This window comes from Struthio camelus, chromosome 4, assembly GCF_040807025.1.
Source record: "Struthio camelus isolate bStrCam1 chromosome 4, bStrCam1.hap1, whole genome shotgun sequence".
Lineage (NCBI taxonomy): Eukaryota > Metazoa > Chordata > Aves > Struthioniformes > Struthionidae > Struthio > Struthio camelus.
The window spans coordinates 28192121-28211581 of NC_090945.1; the positions used below are offsets into that span (position 1 = coordinate 28192121).

Here is a 19461-nt window from a genome sequence, read left to right on the forward strand (position 1 = left end):
ACGGGCGCGTCTGCGTGAACGTGCTACGTCAGACGTAGTCTCGTCCTGGGGCGGGGGGAAAGCTAACGGCGCGATTTTTCAAAATGGAGGCGCCAGAGGAGGGCGGTCCCCGCCGGGCCTGGCAGAGAGCAGGCCTGGGGCGAGGCGGGCGGAGGCGGGCGCCGTGATGGGGAGCCGCCACCGAGAGCCGGGGGACAACTCGTAGCGGGGACACGCGGAGAGCGGCGGCGGCCGCCGCCGCCATGGCGACCTGCATCGGCGAGAAAATCGAGGTGCGCAGCCGAGACTCCCCCCTCCCCCTTCCCCCACCCCGCCACCAAATGGCGGCGCAGGGACGCTGGGTCGGCGGAGGGAGGGAGGGAAGGAAGGAGCGGCGAGGCGAGGCGAGGCGAGGCGGGGGCCTCGTTCCGTCTCCCTTCCCCCAAAAGCGGCTTGTTTGTGGGAGGTGGCCGGCGGGGCGCCGCCCGCGGCTGCGGCAGAGCCGCGCTGTGACAAGCAGGAGGCGCTTTCCGGTTGCCAGGCGGGCGGCGGGTGCTGCCCAGCCGCTGCCCAGCCGCTGCCATGGCAGCTGGGGACAGGGGCGGGTTTCTCGCCGCTCTCTCCCCCCCCGGGAGCGGCGGGAGAGGCGGCGGGAAGGCGGCCGCGCCGCCCGGGCGCGGGCGGGCAGCGGCGGCGGCAGTGCCAGCCGGCCGCCGAGCGGGGAGGAGGAGGAGGACGAGGATGCTGCGCCTCCCGGGAGTCGCCGCCGCCCGCCGCCGCGCCGCCGAGAGCTCCGTCCAGGTACGGCCTTGGCTCGGCCCCCGGGGCGCTCACCGGTTTGCCTAGCTCTGGGCGAGAGCTGGCCGGGACTGACAGCGGTTCTCTTGTTCACCTTGCAGGACTTCAAGGTGGGGAACCTCCTGGGAAAAGGCTCCTTCGCTGGGGTCTACAGAGCAGTGTCCTTGAAAACCGGACTGGAAGTTGCTATCAAAATGGTAAGGCAGCCAGCCGGGGAACTCGGTGTCCCTGAGAGGCTGAACGTGGGGCTGGGCTTAGCGGCTGGGAGTTAGTGCCTGGCTTGCTTGTTTGTATGTAACCGGCGTTTAAATTAGGGCTCTGTCCTGAGAAGTGCGGTACAAACAGAAAGACCATGTTAATAATTAATGGGAATGTTCGTGTTGCTATTAAAAGAAATTTAGCTTAAATACTCTATGCTAGCTGGCCAGCCAGACTCTTAATCTAACTCAGAAATTTGTGGTCACAAAAACTTAGTTTGGATTACATTTGGCTGGAGAGGTCCTGAACGCATGGAAGAGCTTGTTTCACTTTAATATGTAATAGCCTTGAAAATTTCCCTAACTGCCTAGAAAAACAATTTCTTTGTGAATGAAACTAGTTTTTCTGCAGTTGTCTGCTGTCAGGTTGTCTTATAATTTGTGAAAATACTTGTATTTAACTCCCTTTTTTTAACATTAACCATATTTAGCATATCTGTCTGGCAAAATTAGAATTAGGCTTCTTTGCTTAAACATATAAGACAATTTTTTTTTTTAAATTAGTGTTAATTTTAAATATGTTCACGTTCATCTGCTTTTGAACGATGGTGTGTTCCTCCACTTCTCGTAAGATACTTGTGCATTAAAAGCATGTAGTAAGTAAAGCTATGTCAAAGTTGACTAATACTGGAAAGAGTTTTTAAACAAACATGCACTGAATATCTAAAGCTTCAAGTTCACTTGAAGCTAACATGTACCTAATCAATGCTACAGTGTTTGAAAAATATTCTGTGGTCTATTTTTCAGATCGATAAAAAAGCCATGCACAAAGTTGGAATGGTACAGAGGGTTCAAAATGAGGTGAAAATACATTGCCAGCTAAAGCATCCATCTATACTTGAGGTAAGAATGATGTATTTCTGTCGGGAAGACAGCATACGTGACTTGCTATATAATCTGCAAAATATTTTAACGTTTTCATTGTCTTGTGTTCTAGCTTTATAACTACTTTGAAGATAGCAACTATGTGTACTTGATACTTGAGATGTGTCACAATGGTGAAATGAGCAGATACATAAAGAACAGAAAGAAACCCTTTTCAGAAGAAGAAGGTGAGCTTTTTTCTACACAGCTGACGTTTTGCTTCAGCACTTTGGCTTACTCAATAAATAAGTGTTTTTACTGGCATTAATTAAAACTGGTGTCCCTCTGAAACAGTTTGTGTAGTTTAAAATCTAGTGATAAACTATAACATTGAGGTTAATCTAGAGATGAGTTACGATTACAGGAAGTCACTTGGATTTCTATATACTTTTGTTCCTGCCTAGGCCACTTATACAGCAGCTTGGGCTACTTGGGGTTAAAAAAAAAACCCACACATCAGTGATCTTAAGGTAGAGCTTACCTTTATGCACCAAATTACTTTGTTAAAATGTAGTTATGTAGTTGAAGTCTGAGAAGTTCACTATGGGGAAAGTGGTACCTTCTCATTCTGAGGTTTGTTCTCTTTGTATTATATGTTGTACCTCTTCACCTCAATATTACTGTATTATATGTCACCAGTTAGAAAGCCTTGCAGATTCTAACTTGTCTTATATGGTATCACTGGAAATATTTACTGTATTCCAAGGTCTGTGTGGAAAGGAAAATAACGCAGTTAACTGTTTACATGCAGCTTAAGGGCTGAGTTAGCAAGAAATTCTGGAATGAAATACCTAGTTTGATACACAGTCTAGAATTTTTTGAAGGACTGACAGCTGAGGAGAAACCTTAGTATGGTTTTAGCTCTGCATTTCATATGGAAATTGCTGAACTAAAATTAAGATTCTATCTTACGTTGAGAGTTGATTATCAGAGTAATTCTGTAGCTTTAAATTGGCTGTTAGTCTTCTGAGTAGTGTTTTGAGAAAGAAGTCTTGCATAGAGCAATTAATTTCACTTATAAACTTATCAATGTTTCCCTTCCTTACAGTTAAGAGTGAAAGGAGTTCAGTTAGAACACGGACCTCCGAAACCCTAAACGGAACAGCATAATTCAAAAAGAATGAATTAAAAGACAGCAAAACAAGTTACTATGTACAGTGTTTTAGGGCACAGCCAAAAGCAAACTGTTCTGGTTCCAGACAATCTGGATTCAGTGGCTATTGCCCCTACAGCTCCCAGAATTTAGCCACTGGTCACCACTTGCACGGGTTCTTCCAGTTTACCTGTTTCTCTATCAGTTTCTAATCTAATTCTACGAAACTATTATATACACAGATTTTTCTGAGCTGAGATCACAGAACTGGATTAAAAAGGTACTGTTATAAAAAATAAATAAAAATAAAAATCATCTGTTTAATCCAGATCTGCTGCAGAAATAGTTCATCTGATGGTGCCTTAATTCTGAAAGCTGTTAAGCCATTGATTTGGGTAAAAAGTCTGCTCCTTTGAGGAGTGATTTCTACTAATATTCTTTACTCCCCAGTCTTTGACCTCCCCTAAGAGAGGAGGAAGGACTGTAAATTGCTTGCTGTAGAAAGAATGATTCTTACAGTCATTGTAATTGCAGCATGATAATAAACAACGCTGTTTCAATCGGAGCGAGGTTTTGCTATTCCTGCTCTAAGCTAAAACTCTTGAGTATTCCCTGAATTTCTACGGTATTAGAGCAGAAAATCTATCCCAGTGTCATGAAAACAGAAGATAAAGCTAAAAGTCGAAATACTGCCAGCCTTGCCAGTTTGCTATTGATAAAAAATAAAATATAGGAGACTTTGAATTTATTTTATGAACTGCACATGCTGAAGTTGCTTGATTTTAATATATTTGCTCTTTTTGGAAGTGGGGAGCAACTTCACTTTTTGAATTCTCTAGAAGTTAATTTTAGAAAAAGCTTAGGCCAATTTAAAATGTCTCCGGTCTTCTTTCTTACGTTGTTCTGTGATCAGAGAAACAAATTGGGCTACAGCGTTACAGAACATTCTGTTTTAGAATATGGTTGTGCTGTGTTGCTCAAAAATCACATCAAAGCAAAAAGTGTCATTTCCTAATCTCATTAGCATGGCACTTAAATACCCTTGTAGCATCTTCATTATTTGAAGAAAAAAGCAAGACCAAGAACAGACTTCAAAGTTAATATTTTTATGACTACGACTTCAAATATACCACTAAAACATCTGTTTTTGTATTTTGATAGCCCGTCACTTCTTGCATCAAATTATCACTGGTATGCTGTATCTTCATTCTCATGGAATATTGCATCGGGACCTCACCCTTTCTAACCTCTTGCTCACCAATAATATGAACGTCAAGATTGCTGATTTTGGACTGGCAACTCAGTTGAAAATGCCTCATGAAAAGCATTATACGATGTGTGGAACTCCTAACTACATTTCTCCAGAGATAGCCACAAGGAGTCCACACGGACTTGAATCTGATGTGTGGTCTTTGGGCTGTATGTTTTACACTCTTCTGATTGGAAAGCCGCCTTTTGACACTGACACAGTCAAGAACACGCTGAATAAAGTAGTATTAGCGGATTATGAAATGCCAGCCTTTTTGTCAAGAGAGGCACAAGACCTTATACATAAATTACTCCGCAAAAATCCAGCAGATCGCTTGAGTCTTTCATCTGTGCTGGATCATCCTTTCATGTCCCGGTGCAACTCAGCACGGAGTAAAGATTCGGGAACTTCAGAAGATTCCATGGACAGTGGAAATGCTACAATCTCTACCACCTTTACAGGCTCTTCAAGCATCAGTACCAGCGGTTGCTTGAAGGAAAAGAAGAAGTTGCTAGTTGGACAGCCACTCCCAAATAAAATTACTTTTTTTCCTAAAAATAAGAATTCTAGTAACTCTTCATCCGTGGATGGAAGCAGTTCTTGTAATCAGTGGGGAGTTCAGGGAAAAGAAAGTGGCGTACCTGGCAGGGGAAGAGCCATGCAGCTTGCTGAAGAGAGGCCCCATTCACGCTACCTCCGAAGAGCCCATTCTTCTGATAGGTCTGGCACATCCCCTAGTCAGACTCAAGGAATAGCAAATGTTGCAGAGAGATGTCACTCGATGGAACTGCTTTCCAAGCCTAGAGTAGGAACAAGGGAAAACACAGAATGCTTTTCACCTGCAAACAGCTATACTGATATGGGAGAAATCTTTAAGGAGAAGACTTCGAGTAGTTCTGGTTCTTTTGAAGGACAGATGTCTCCACCTGTGAAAGATCAACCACAGTAAGAATGGGTTTTTATTAAGACAAAGTTTAGAGCTGCCGCCTTTGTTAAATGCATAATTCTTGTAGAACTAAGCTGTAGTAAATGCCAAAAGTCTCTACAGTTTTGGTTTGAATGCTAAATAGGAGAAGGTAATATTGTTGCTGTAGCTAAGTAGCAGTTTAGCTCCCCACTCTCCCTATCCCAAAATTTGTAAGTGCAGTATATGAACTAACTGACTAGCTTTTCTTCATCCTGGTAATACTCTACTACTTATTAATTTCCCTGCTCAGCAAGTTAAGTGTTTCATTCCGCATGGTAATTGCAGTAGGGATCGTTGCTAATAAATGTAAAAGAGAGATGGATTAGGGAAGAAGGCCTTCAGAGTATGCCTGCCAATGTATTTACTTGCTGCCGTGAGAGAATGGTTTTTTTCAGTTCGCTCTAACTGTTTTATCCCTAGAAAAGATAAAGGGAAAAAACAAATTACTGAAGTACAAGATTAGGTGACGGATTAAAAAACTGGCAACGCTGTCAAAAAGAGAAAATTACGCTTGAAGATAACTACCTATTAAACTTAGTTCTGTCCTTAGTTGTAGTCTGTGGGTGAAAATCCTGACATCTCTCCTCACACTGATGGACTTTCCCAGCTTATACCTTCTAACTCTCCAAGTGTCAGATCTTACAAGGGATGCTAGATGTTTTCTGTGATGCTGGAGGCCTGATCTTGCTTTTTGCACAGTGTTATGCAACAAGACCGTTCCTTGTGGTGCACTTAAATCTATGTACGCTCCGGAGTTTGTATTGCTTTATTTTTTTCATAAACGGGATATAAAAGAAAATTTTCCTATTTTAATATAAGGACTGTTGTATGTGCTAGTTCTTGTATTTTCTTCCATGTTAACAAGTGCCAGCTTTGTCTGATCGCTTCATATTTATTCTTCTTTTTGCTAATCTCTTCAGTGAGAGTGCAAATGGGCCCTTTACCCTGTAGAAAGGGTAAATGTAGTAAGAGGTTTCTTCCTTGACCATCTTCAGAGGTTTGATATAAGCTTCTGTTCAGTAAGTTCAATGAGCATATGCATTCTTGCTGGTTTGGTAAATGTTTGAATCCAAAAAAAAAAAAAAATGTATATACACAAATGCTAACGTAATGCTTACTGGTGTTCCCCAAGATTTCAGAGATGGAATATACGAACATGTGACAGAACATTAATGAGAGTGGGGATTAACTGAACTATGCTATTTCTTTTGCAAGTGCTTGATTACAGGGGAAGCACTTTGTGTCTATATTTATTGTCATACTAAGTGAGATCTATTTGGATCATGGGTCCATTCCTCAGTCTTCTCTGAGGATGTTTCCTGTACTGTGGACTGAGAACTAGATGTAAGGACAGCCGCTGGTAGCAGTATTATCAACAGAGGTTTTTTTCCACTTATGTGAGTTCCAACAGTCCACCAATGAGTGCTAACAGGCTTAAATTTGTACTAAAGATTACCACTTTTTGTTACTCATGGAAACAGTTTTTTGTTATACTTTTACCTGCTGAGTGTTACGCATGAAAACAGAAGCATGATCCATGCCTTCTAGAACAGCGAAATTCCACCTTTCTAAAACATTCTGAAAAGCATTGTGGTTTCCGCAGCTGTAATATCATAGCTTGTGTTGTGCAAGTGTCAATGTAATCAAGATTACAATGTGTAACTTCTATTTTGCAGCTCAAATTATCTCTGCTCGATGAAGCCCCGTGTTGGTTTATTAGAGCAGAAGTCCCAGACTGAAACAATGCAGCAGTGGCTTGGAAGCATGCAAACAAACGGTATGTATTACTAATTGACTATATATTTGTTGCATTCAAGTTGCAGTAGTGATTTGTAAATGTTTCTGTGTTTTTTTTTTTCCTAAATTTTACTTCCATATACTTGTAACAGAAGGGATATCTATAACGCAGAATAACTGTTTCTGTAATATAATACTGGCATCCCAAATAACAGTGAGTGGATGTTAATAGAAGCTGCTGTAGGCCCAGACTTTTATGAGTGAAAAGCACCAGAGACCCTAAACTAATGTGGCACTGAAGAAAGTTGACACAGATATTGAAAGAGGCATAATGACCATAATGACTTCGAGCATAACTGATCTGTGCAATCGCTTTTGAGAGGAGTGTGCCATTGAGAACATTGTGATTTGTTCTCTCTTTTGGACTAAGCTATAAGATTTTTAGTTTCCTGAAAAAGGAATTAATTTCAGATGATTTTGTAGATACTCTTCATTCTGAGCTGCTGGGTTAGTATAATCAACTGGATATAACTGCCTTCAGAAGAGTGATGAAATTGTACATTGTATTTGAATGGTTAGCTTCCTAAAACAAAGTCACTCTTCTGTCTTTCAGTAATTTTAGCGAAAAAAAGCACAAAGGGGATAAACGCAATCATAGAATCTGCCTTAATTATTCGGTTGTGACCTGAAATGCTTCTAAGCATACATAAATGACAAAAGATGGGCAGGTGACTCAACAGATTCTTTTATTTAACTGTGCAAATATACCTTAAGCGAAAATGGGACCACAGTGAATGAGAAAGATAATGAGGTTGCAGAAGGAGGGGTGGAGGAAAGGACAAAAGACGCAGAAGGGAAGGAGGTGTTCTTTGCCACGCATCATATTACATCACTTACAAATAATGTAATTTAATCATAAAGTGAAATCACAAATCCATTCTGGGCTTTTTTTATTCTGATATTACTGAACTCCTTCCCTTTCTGTCTACTGGGAGTTGGACTCGTATGACATATGGTCTGAGTACACAGTATTTCAACTATAATCCTACTTGATTTTTTGATCCCTTCTCAACTGTTCCCTATCGTGGCAGGAGTGCAATACTTGTTTGGCTGAGGCAGGAAGTTGATAAAGGGCTTAAATATCAAAACTAGAGCAGCAATTACAGGAAGATTGAATGTGAAACCGGTTGTTTTATCAGTGGAAATAAAATGTGGACTTCAGTGTTTGCATTGTTTACTTTCTGAATACTAAACCAGTCAGCTGATGCTAAAACACTACAATTTGCTAAGCTTAAAACTTAAGTGAAGGTTAGTCCTATTGGTTATCTGAATGGCAAGTTAACCATCTTTCAACTAATGAATTCTTGTTTAAGTATATACTTGAAATCTGAGTCTTTTGTTGATAAATGCTATTGCAAAATGATTTGATACGTGTTCATCTTAATGGTCATCTTAATGGAAATCTTGTAACGTTATTTTAAATAGTGTTGGAATTGGGACTGGAATTTCATTAGCACTGATATTGATAGGTACTGATGTCATAGTCTAACAATTTAGATTAATAGTTAAATTACGTTCTCCACTCATCTAGGCTTTGTAAAATGTTATTTTGAAAAGCTTTTAAAAACCATAAAAAAAACCATAAAAACCACAGCATTTTTCTTGCTGTGACTCCTTGAATCTACAACATACTCTTATGTTGCTTTCAGTTCCGCTGAGACCACCTGCAGACCTAATTGGCAACAGTAATGCACATGGAGGTTTTCGGTACCATCGAGGTGTACAGCAAGACGCATCAAGAAATGCATGGAACACCTTACAAGATGTAAGGAGTCCTGATGCATCCCTTGACTGCCCACATTCTATAAACCAGAGAAACCCAAAGAAATATATCCCTGGACTTCTCTGCAAGTCTGAGAAAATTCAGTCGCCTTCTGCCTGTGGCCTTTGGCCGGCTTCAGAACAAAACCAAGCCTGGGGCAAAGAACAACCAGCGCATCAGAAACCTACGCTGCGAAGTATTGTATCCCCTCTCAGTGCTCACAGGCTGAAACCAATCAGGCAAAAAACAAAAAACGCAGTGGTATGTATTGTTCTTAAAGAGTTTAAATATTAAATATGGTGTGAATCTTTCTAAAATCACTCAGTAAACCAGAAACTTCTGTTTCATAAAAGTTCATCTCTAAAATATAAAGTTATGTTAATAAGATGCATCTTAGTTTTTGTGTGTGGAGTACTGTTATGTCCTAGTCATAATAAGGTTCACCTGGCTCTTGGTTTGCTTTCTTACCCACATCCTCGCACACCAGGCTTTTACACCCTTTAGTCATGCTGAAGGATTCTGTTTTAGCAGAACTAACAGCAAAAGTTAGTGCAAGAAGCGTCTATAATTTTGCAGTACATGCTAGGAAGGAAAAAAACCCACCTTTATAAAGCATTTGTGGAAGAAACGCTATCTCATTCTGCCAAGAGGTAAGTTTTTGTTGTTTTATTTAACTTATCTGTTTAACGTGTTTTAGGTGAGCATTCTAGATAATGGGGAAGTATGCATGGAATTTCTAAAAGAACACCATTCACAAGAATTTGTGAAAGAAGTTCTCAGAATATCTTGTGATGGAAATGTGGTGAGTACGTTTTGGATTTCTGTGTTGTCATATTAAGTACTTAATAACATTCTGTTCTTTGAAGATGTTTTTTTCTTTATTAATCTTCATTTAAGTGATTATTTGTTGAAAATGCCATGTTTAAATATGCACAGCCCTAAATTCATCTTTTCTTCCATAGTACAGCCATACCAATATAGGTAGCAAGCAACGACTTCACAGCCAAATTGGTCTTATGACTTGCTTGACTTCACTTAGGGGAAGTACTGCTAAAAACTGCTGCTGTTCAAGAGCACTTGTGGAAAATAAATTACCATAATTTACCTAAATTGTGACTTATTTCTGTAGCTGTTAAATAGGGAGTGCTGCAGTAAGTTGCAACTATAAACACAGGTTTTTCTACTCTTGGTAGATTGCAGTTTATCATCCAAATGAAGGAAGAGGCTTCCTTCTTGATGACAGACCTCCTGTTCTTCCTGAAGACATCTGTATGTATAACCTTGACACCTTACCAGGTAACATGAAGTTTATTTTAAACTTATGAGGACCGATGTGCTTTTTTTTTTTTTTTAAACTCTCTTCTGAGACTAATACTAGCTTCTAAACACTACTTTTCACATAGTCAGGATAAAACTCCTTCCAGAATAAAATTCAGACTACAATTTAAATGGGAACTGTTTTTGAAACTTTACAAGAAAGTGTAAACCTGCAGGTTTGAGGCAATTTTATATGGAAACTCTAGGGAGTTGCAGCACTTGCCTGTGTTGTTGAGGTTTCTGAGCTAATTGAAGAAAAAGCTATTGAAGACGCACGCTCTCAGAAAACCGAGTGGAAATAAACTTAGCTTCTTTCAACATACGTCTGTAAAGTACTTAAATATCGCTCACAATTTTTAGGTAATAGTAAAATAAAAAGTACATAGTTTAATTCCTCTCGGAGTTGGTACAGTGTTTAATCTGATGACTTTCTGATAAATGCTTTTATTTATTTATTTAGAAAAGTACTGGAAAAAATACCAGTATGCAGCCAAGTTTGTACAGTTGGTGAGAACAAAAACCCCCAAAGTTACCTTCTATACAAGATATGCCAAGTGCATGCTGATGGAAAATTCACCCGTTGCAGATGTTGAAGTTTGTTTTTATGATGGTATGTATTCCATTTTTGCTATTTATGCCAATAGTTAGATCATGTTGTTAAAGTTGCACTAAAACATTGCCAAATACTAATGAACGCTTCAGACTGAAAAAAAGACTAGAAACCTGTAAGTTTTGCGACTTGGCCTTAATTCTAGCACCCACGGGTCAATTTATTCATTAGTTCATTAGTGATAACCTTCTTCAGGGAATGCAAATTACAAGGGTGGTATTAACCCCTACCTTGTTTTCTTTTGTGAGTTCTTCTGTGTTTGCTAGTTAACCTACTTAAAGTGAGAAGTTCTAGGCTTTCCATTGTTACTGAGGCAATAATATTATTGAGAACGCTGACTGGAGAAAGGGATCAGCTGTCTTCTCCAAGCCGACCTTGGAGAAGCTAGAATGCACTGACTACTATTTTTCTCATGGTAGACTGCTGTGAATGTGCATACCCAAAGATAACTGAAGTAAAAAAAAAAAAAAAAAAAATTTTTTTTTTGGGTCATAAGCGCTCTGATCCACTGCGGTACATTGCGTATGGTTTGAAGACAGACTCGCAAATACAAATAAATCCTACTTAATTGATTTTTGGCAATGCTGTTAGGCATGCTAACTTTGTCTCAGATTACTGTTTGGAAAGGCAGTTCTTAAATTGTAATGAATGCATTATTCAACTTATTTTACTAGTGATCTTCAGTTGCCATCAAAGGCATTTTATTAATATCACAGTTCCAATTTAAGTGGCTTTTTATTCCTGCTCGACAGAGTTCATCCAGCAGTGGTTTTATTCTTACAATAATTCTTAAGTCAATAAGACCCATTCTGCTAGAATGTAATGGCAGAAATCTGTATTTCATAAATATTGATATTTTACACAAATTAGAGTAAATCCTCTTCTACAGGAGCAAAGATACACAAGACAGCTGGTATAACTCGTGTGATTGAAAAATCAGGCAAATCCTTCACTTTGAAAGGAGAAAATGAAGCAAGTGTGAAGAAGGAAATACAAGTATATATGGATCATGCAAACGAGGTAAATGGTTTTATGTAGGACTATGTAAGTGGAAAGCAGCCTTCTGAAAAATCAAATTTTCTTTCACAAAAGTGCTTCCAAGTTGTTTTTCCCCACATTTTTCATTTAGGGGTGGCAGTGTTTGCTATTTGTTCTTTCAAAATAAATAAATAAAACAATGTAGACATAATACTATCTTACTGTGAAGACTGCTAGAGAATAAATTCTCCCTGGTGCGTGAAACAACTCTGCCTGTTGGGTGAAGGGATTAAATCACTGCGCAAAGCTGCTTTACATAATTAAAAAAAAAAAAAAATATTGCCACTTGTTCAGAGGCCAGCCTGCCTGTTATGCGTTCCTTCTCCTGTTTCATGTTGCCCAATTAGCAGTCACAAGAGTAATTATTATGTCTATGAAGTTGGGAATTAGTAAAATTGTCATCTTAATCATATCCCCTCACCTTTTAATGAGGCACTAAGACCACTGAATTCTGTTCCAGAAAATCTATAGAACAGAAGGAAGGCTGAATAGGAAGTCTGCAGTACAATCTCAGATGTGCTGAAGTTATTGAGGGAATTTTGCTATAGTATAGTTTTTTGGATTGCCTTCATGGTTCATAAGAGTATTGGTTATCAGTATTTACTGCTGTCAAAGAAAGCATTTCCTTGCACAGGCTCACCTGCCACACTGAACATGTATGATGTGTACTGTTTTCAGTTAAAGATTTTAACAAGCTTATTTTAATTCCAGGGACATCGTATATGCCTTGCACTGGAATCTGCTGTTTTGGAAGAAGAAAAAAGGAGCGAAAGTGTTCCATTTTTTCCAATAATTGTTGGAAGGTAGTATCGTCACTTCTGAATACTTAAGTGCTTGAATATACGTAGTAACCAGCTTTCTGCAGCTCGTGTTTGTAGAAGCCAGGGCTTCTTAACTAAAGCTCAGTCCCTAGAAATATAACAATTAACTTGATAAGCCTGTGTGAGCACCCTATTTTGGACCTGCAAACCCTGCTTTGTTAAGAAGACGAAATAAATTTGTGGATTGAGACTGGTAGCTTAAGCAAGTTTAGACATACAGCTAGCGTGTGCGAAAACTGAAGTCTGTGCAAAACTAGTGCCATCAAGTGCTTCATATATAGTCTGTAATAGACTAAAATAAAAGCTAGGTTTCCTCACTTTTTTTTAAACTCCTTTGTAAAAAGACCTTTTCCTATTTCATCTTTTTTTTTCCCCTCTTCCTGCTCCTCCTCCTCCTCCTCCTCCCCAGAAAACCTGGCAATACTGAATCACCACAAGCTGTAGCACCTCCATTGTTAGACAATGCAAACTGTACAAAAGAAGTTACAGCACTGGATGGAAGTATAGCTGCCAGTTCTGCTCCAGTTCAAACTCAAAATGCTACTCCTGTAAGTACACAGGGACACACAGTGGGACTGCTGGTCAATAGGAATTAAAATGTTATTATCTATTTGAATTAAAGGAATTAATTTTTACGGACTTAAGTTTATTAGCCTTTTGTGAGCATACCGACCAGAAATGTCAACTTTGATTTCATCTAACTGATACCTAGACTTAAGATCATCTCAAAAGTCGTCATTCAAATCTTTATCACAGATGTACCCCAGAAACATAGTTTGAGAGTATTCTCATGTTGTCTAGCACTGTCTTTGAACTGAGGGTCTCTGTTACACCTTCAGGCCTGTATATCAAATGGCAGCCACAAAGGATACTAGCTATTGTTCTCAAATTATCATGTGCTAGTTTAAAAAAAAGTCTACATACATTTATATGCGTATACATATGTACAGCCAACAAGGCTTTGTGTGCAACTTGATCTAGCTTGTTTAAAAGGGCCTGCCAAGCTTCAACTGCTGCATCAGTCCTTTTCAGTTTGACTGAAAATCAAACACCATTAAGGAGAGAGGAAATAATAAAAATGATCCTATACAAATTAGAAATGCCAACAGAAAATACTGATGTGGTTTTGGCATGGGAAATGAAATAATGAAATAATATAGCAGTTCCACAGCTGAATGAATTACAGTAGGGTCTTAGTACTCTGAGTTTTATATTCTTAAGTTTGTTGAACTTATGTGGGCTTGCATCGCTGTTCTTTTTTTTTTTTTTTTTTCTTTTTAAATATTCAAGCACATGTTCTTAGTGCAGAATCTGCCAGTTTTCAATAGATTGAAATGCACCTGGCAAGAAAAATTCCTTAGGGCTTCAGAACTAGTATTGATTTCCCCTTCTCTCCCCCCCCCCCCCCCCCCCGTTAACTTGAAGTTACCCTTCACCAGAGTTCAAACTTGAGGGTTCAGTGTTCAAACTCATTCTTTTTTTGCCATATAGCAGACACATATGTTTTTTGTAAGCCTTTCAGAAATCACTGTTTGCTTCCTCTTCTGAGGTGTGTATTTGTAAGGAAGATAACACAATGCCCTATGGCCTTTCTGTGTTACTATTGAGATCACTTTTGTCAGTTGCTTTATACTTGAACTAGAAATGTTTATTGTGAGGTACAGCTTCTTCCTTCTTTCAGGTTCCTGTAGTTACTTAGATCCTCCTTTCTTTCCTGACCAAGCTACTTCAGAGACCTCCCCTGAATTGCATCTCTTCACTGAACCCTGAATCTTAAATATTGCTAAGCACAACACCTCATCTCTGTTTTCTCTATTGGAAGAGGTATCTGAACAGCGGGTGGTTTTTTTTTTTTGTGTGTGTGGTTTTTTCTTCAGAAGCATACCTGGTTTTCCTAGACAGTAGTGATACTGTTGTCCTAAGGCCTTCAGTGTTTGATCCTCTGTTATTAGGCTCAGAGAGACAAAAGTGATGAACTATAACGGACTCTATGCTGTGAAATTCCATCATAAAATTCCTTCTATCAGAAATGCTCTTCTGGATATAAGCTCCCACATTGGAGGCGGAATTGGGAAACATGTTTCCCACACCTTATGCTTTGTATTTCTACTTTGTAAAGGGTCAATATTCTAGTCTTCAAGTAATAGCAATGCCCATATTTTCGTAAAATATTGGCCAAGTGGTCATCTGAATGAGGGCTATTTTACAATCTAACATGACCTGAACATTTTTCTGAAGATGGACAGGATTGTTTGATTGACAGTCAAACAAGGAAAAACAGGTTTTTAAGTAGAAAGTCTGCTCTAGGAAAGCTATTCTTCTCTGAATATGGGGAAGTGGTAGGAAACCTTGTCATAATCCTTGGTTTCAAGATAAGAGAAAATCATATGAGGGCTTGTGGTTTTTTTTTTTAACGTAACACTGTTACATAAAGCATACAGACTAAATCTCACTGTACGTATGAGAGGATTAAAAAAGGTAAAAACTGACAAATACAGTTGGTATATTAGGCTTTATATTAAGGCTGTTAATACCGTGCATTCCTGGTTTTTAGGTGTTATCATATGAAAATTCTACGTTTATGAATGTTACTGAAACTACATGCTCCTCTGTTCATCAAAAGGAATGCAGTCCAAATTCAGCCCAACTTTTAAAATCTGTCTTCGTGAAAAATGTTGGTTGGGCTTCTCAGGTGAGTAACAAATAATGATAAAGTAGGAAATGCCATTCTTTTTTCCTATTAAACTTGAGATATATAATTTTTAAATCATTAACTTTATGCATTGCTTACACATGAGGTTTAAAGTTGTGCTCCATTACAGTCTAAGTAATCGGAAAGTTGATAGGTGGACAGATCCTCCCAAATAGGGGAGTGAGATAACACCATGGTGAACTATATACATAAAATAAACCAAAATAACTGTTCAGTTATTCAGTTCTCTTTATTGCAAATTTACTGTAACTACTATTGCCTATGCAGTTCCTTCATTTAAATTTGAATCTAGTAAAAATTAGGGGTGCTGGGACAGAATATTTTTAACAGGACTACCCCAATTTTGTGCAAAAAGACTAAATCTGCCTGATAGGAAAATCTGTTTCCTTATAAAAATCATTTTTCTTATCTTTCCTGTGGTACAGGTTTAAGTTCAGGAAATAATAGCTCTCTGCAATCTAGAAAAAATAAGCTTTTTGTCCTAGCAGAAGAACAAACTACGGTTTATGAAGCTATATATAAACTTTAAAATGCATGTAGCTGTGAACTGCCACAAAGCAATTCTTCTGTTTTATGTTCAGTTCTATTTATAATTTTTATAGGAGCTGTTAAGTTAAAGGTACCTCTGTATTTAATTCCTTTGAAAAAGATAACTGAAAGTGGGTATTTGAGACCTTGGAAAGTTCAATTCTTGAGAGTACTGCTTACTTGAGAATTGTACATGTACAATTCTGAATCACTGAATGACTGAGCTAGACACCTAAGTCACTTCAGCAATTCTGAAAAAGCTCAGCTTCAGTTCTTAGAACAATTCCAGGTGTGTCATGTTGTATTTTAAATCCTCAAACTACAATGCAACTTCTCTTTTTAGCTGACCAGTGGAGCAGTATGGGTTCAGTTTAATGATGGATCCCAACTGGTAGCACAAGCAGGTGTTTCTTCTATCACATACACATCTCCAGATGGCCAGACAACCAGGTGAGCCTATTACTACTATAAGAAATAACTCACTCTCTTTCAACACAAAATGCTTAAGCCTATGGTAAACATCATAGATGACTTTTTTTTAAAGCTATTAAAACATAACTTTTTTCTAACTTCTTAGCTGGTTAGCTTGTGTAGACTTAATGAATAAACAGAGAAAATTACCTAGAGCTCTGACTGAACTTTGGCTAACAAATGAATAGAAAAAAATCACTGTGAGTGGATCTACTGCTTGGTAGCTAGGGTATAGCTATTGTTTATGTATAGTATTTAAAAGAGGGAGGGGTTATGAATTAAGGTTTTAATACTTAAAAACACCTTTTTTTTAAGGTATTGCAGGTTTTGGGGGAATGTGCTAGCAGATAGCATGACAACCGATGCATAGAGCGGGAGATCCTGGGTCAGGTTTTGGATGCCTTTTGGAAACTGGGCATTTCTCTGATTTGTAACATGCTTCTGGGTGCCAAGCTCAAGATAGTAATATACAGTCTGTTCAGACTTAAACATTTTTTAGATTAAATTTTCTTAATCTGAAATACTTTTTCAGTTGAATATATGTAGGAAAAGGGACCTGAACTTTAAGCCCTCAAGCTCCAATTAATATGCCTAGATATATTTACATCTACTTGATGTAGTGATTTGCCTATTTACAGCCAAGTTTTGAAAAAATTATACTGCCTTGAAGTCAGATCACTTTTAAAAGCATCTAAATTCTGTGTTCTTACTTGCCTTTCTAGGTATGGAGAAAATGATAAGTTGCCAGAATACATCAAAGAGAAGTTGCACTGTCTATCGTCTATTCTTGTGATGTTTACCAATCCAGCTGGTTCCCATTAATTAAAGCAAAGCAGGTTTTTGGACATGACAGCTTAATAAACTCACTCACTGGCATTCAAGTAAAGTGACTGATTTCACTCAGACTATCCAGAAATTCTTCTCAAAGCCGTTAAAAATTAGGAAGGGAAGGGTTGCTTTGTTTATGTATTGCAATGCGCTGGAAAAGCATCTTACAATGCGTATTTTTCCTCAATGATGGATAAACTTGCTCAAGTAAGATTTTGAGCAACTAAGTTCTACATAACTTCAACTTTTTGGAAATTATCTAAGTCAATATTGTGTGTGTTTGGTTTTTCCTCCCCCCCCCCCACTGCTCACTCAGTGCCAACAATCAAGGAGAATGCATCTGTGCTGTTGAAGTGTTTGTACTTGTAAATAACTTGTATTTTTACGTCTTACAAGTAATATATGTAAATATGTATATGTTTTATAGCTGTTTTTATGTTTTTATTTTTGTAGCAGCAGCTTTTAACTTCCCTGCACAAGCATTTATATATATATATATAAAAAAATAAATGCAGTGGTAATTGTCCAGATCTATTGGTTCATTTCATGTTCAAATGATGGTTTACTGAGAGCCTTATTCCTTAAGTATAAAAGTTCAACTATAATAGAGCTGAGCTGATAGCATTAAGCATCTTGCCTTGGGATTTCAAGGATGGGTGAAGTTTGGGGATAAAAAGTATAGAACTGTTGCATAAACTTGCTTCTAGTTTCCTGACTTCCTGAGAAGATGAACTGAAAAACTGTACATTGCTTTGTGTATTTTATAATTCTCTAGGTGATAGCTGACTAAAATGTTAAAGCAATTGATGGGAAAGCAAACTCCAACATTGCAGTAACTCAGTCAGTTTGTCACTCTGCTGGAATTCCAGTGACTTTAGCTACTTTACCTATAAATTATATGTAAAATTTTTATAATTTATAAAATTATAAAACCCAATGTAAAGGCCTTAGTGTGGTTTAACAGTGGGATCCAAGAGGTGCTGGGGGGGTGGGGGGGGGGGTTGGGGGGTTGGAGAGCCCATCAGGTCTAGGCACAATAAACAAGGAGCTGCAAAACCCTGATGAAAGAGATGCTCTGCTCTCTCACATGCAGGCTCAGCTTTAATCAGAGCTGAATTAGTGTGGTGTGTGGGTGGTTTGTTTTTTCTTTGTTTTTTTTTTTTTTAAAGCAGTCCTTTTTATTCACCTATATGAATTGATAAAGATTTGATGATTTTATCACTTCCAAATCAAGGAAATAGAGAATATAGTACAAATAAAGAATCTGGAATTAAGAACTGCAGAAAAGGTAGGGGAGAAAGGGAGAAGAATGGGTGACAAGAGTAGTTTTATAACATATCTCTGGCACTCTAACTACAGCATTCACAGTACATGGTATCTAATTTTCAAGTAACTAAAAACTTTCACCAGAAAATGGAGAACTCTTACAGATTTTTTTGAACTCTTACAGAATCACTACTAACACTAAAAAAAAAAAAACTTTAAGCAATTCTCAAAAAAAATCTTTATATTTACTTTGCACTCGAAAAGTATGATTACCTCATGTTGGTAATGATGTAATGATAGTTAATGTAATGATAGTTAACTCTGATGTAATGATAGTTAACTCATTTTACCATGCTCTTAGTCTCTGATAAACCAAGCACTCTACATAGCTTTCATGTTTTTTAAACACATATATGTACATGTGTGTATCTATATATGCACATAAACACAATTTGCTTAGAAGGAAACATGTTGTAGTTTAATCCTAAACCACTTGACTTTTAAAGTAGTAAGTCAAGTTTGACAATGTAAGCATCAGTGCTATATGCTTTAAAAATAAATTACCCATCACAGTGATTATCTTCAGGCATAATATTACCACATTTCTTAGGTGCAAACTAAACTTACAACTGGCTCAAAGCAAGCCTCAGAGGTAGACCCCAGAGGGTAGAATGGCATAAATGTTTGGATAACCAATTAGCTGCAGTGCTGTATAAACAGCAGGACTAGGTGCAATTACATTGCTATTATATTGCTAACCAAAAAACAAAACCAAAAGCTCTACCTCTGAATAACAAGATTTTTTTTTTTAAATTGGAGACAATAATCCAGAACAAGAAGTAATTTTAATGACAGCAGGATTGGGATCATAAAATAGAAGAAAATTGTGTGGTGAAATGATTTCAAAGAACCTTGCTTTATTTTAATCGTCATGCTTGCGTATCAACGGGCATGGGCTATCACTTTTGAGCTGTGTATTCTACAAGTTTTCATTGCAGAATAAGAGATTTCAGTCTAGTTTTATCTTCAACACTTCAAACAAATTAGAGCCAAAATAATAATCTCCCCCAATACCCAAAGTTAGCCTGAAGAACAGCAGTAAA

At 38.2% G+C, this 19461-nt stretch overlaps 1 protein-coding gene across 2 annotated transcripts; it reads left to right on the forward strand.

Moving 5' to 3' along the window:
- The first annotated feature begins 20 nt into the window (after nucleotides 1–20).
- On the forward strand, nucleotides 21–17621 carry PLK4 (polo like kinase 4). Of its 2 annotated transcripts, none has more exons than XM_068942041.1 (16): nucleotides 21–272; nucleotides 879–974; nucleotides 1782–1877; nucleotides 1972–2086; nucleotides 4153–5185; nucleotides 6884–6984; nucleotides 8654–9027; nucleotides 9464–9568; nucleotides 9960–10062; nucleotides 10544–10693; nucleotides 11583–11713; nucleotides 12443–12534; nucleotides 12962–13100; nucleotides 15107–15244; nucleotides 16137–16243; nucleotides 16987–17621. In XM_068942041.1, exons 1-16 carry the CDS (start codon nucleotides 243–245, stop codon nucleotides 17084–17086), a joined length of 2910 nt encoding a protein of 969 aa, XP_068798142.1. In that variant the 5' UTR covers nucleotides 21–242; the 3' UTR covers nucleotides 17087–17621. The 2 variants fall into 2 exon arrangements, with proteins under 2 accessions (XP_068798142.1, XP_068798141.1); XM_068942040.1 differs by lacking the exon at nucleotides 21–272 and adding an exon at nucleotides 652–780.
- Nucleotides 17622–19461: the final 1840 nt, after the last annotated feature.

What these genes read in the sequence shown, in the direction of transcription:
- PLK4 (XM_068942040.1), top strand. Translation starts at nt 721, where the DNA reads ATGCTGCGCCTCCCGGGAGTCGCCGCCGCCCGCCGCCGCGCCGCCGAG. An exon ending in TGAAGTTTGTTTTTATGATG is followed by an intron (nt 10,694 to 11,582) that starts GTATGTATTCCA and finishes CCTCTTCTACAG; the next exon opens with GAGCAAAGATACACAAGACA. An exon ending in AAACTCAAAATGCTACTCCT is followed by an intron (nt 13,101 to 15,106) that starts GTAAGTACACAG and finishes CCTGGTTTTTAG; the next exon opens with GTGTTATCATATGAAAATTC.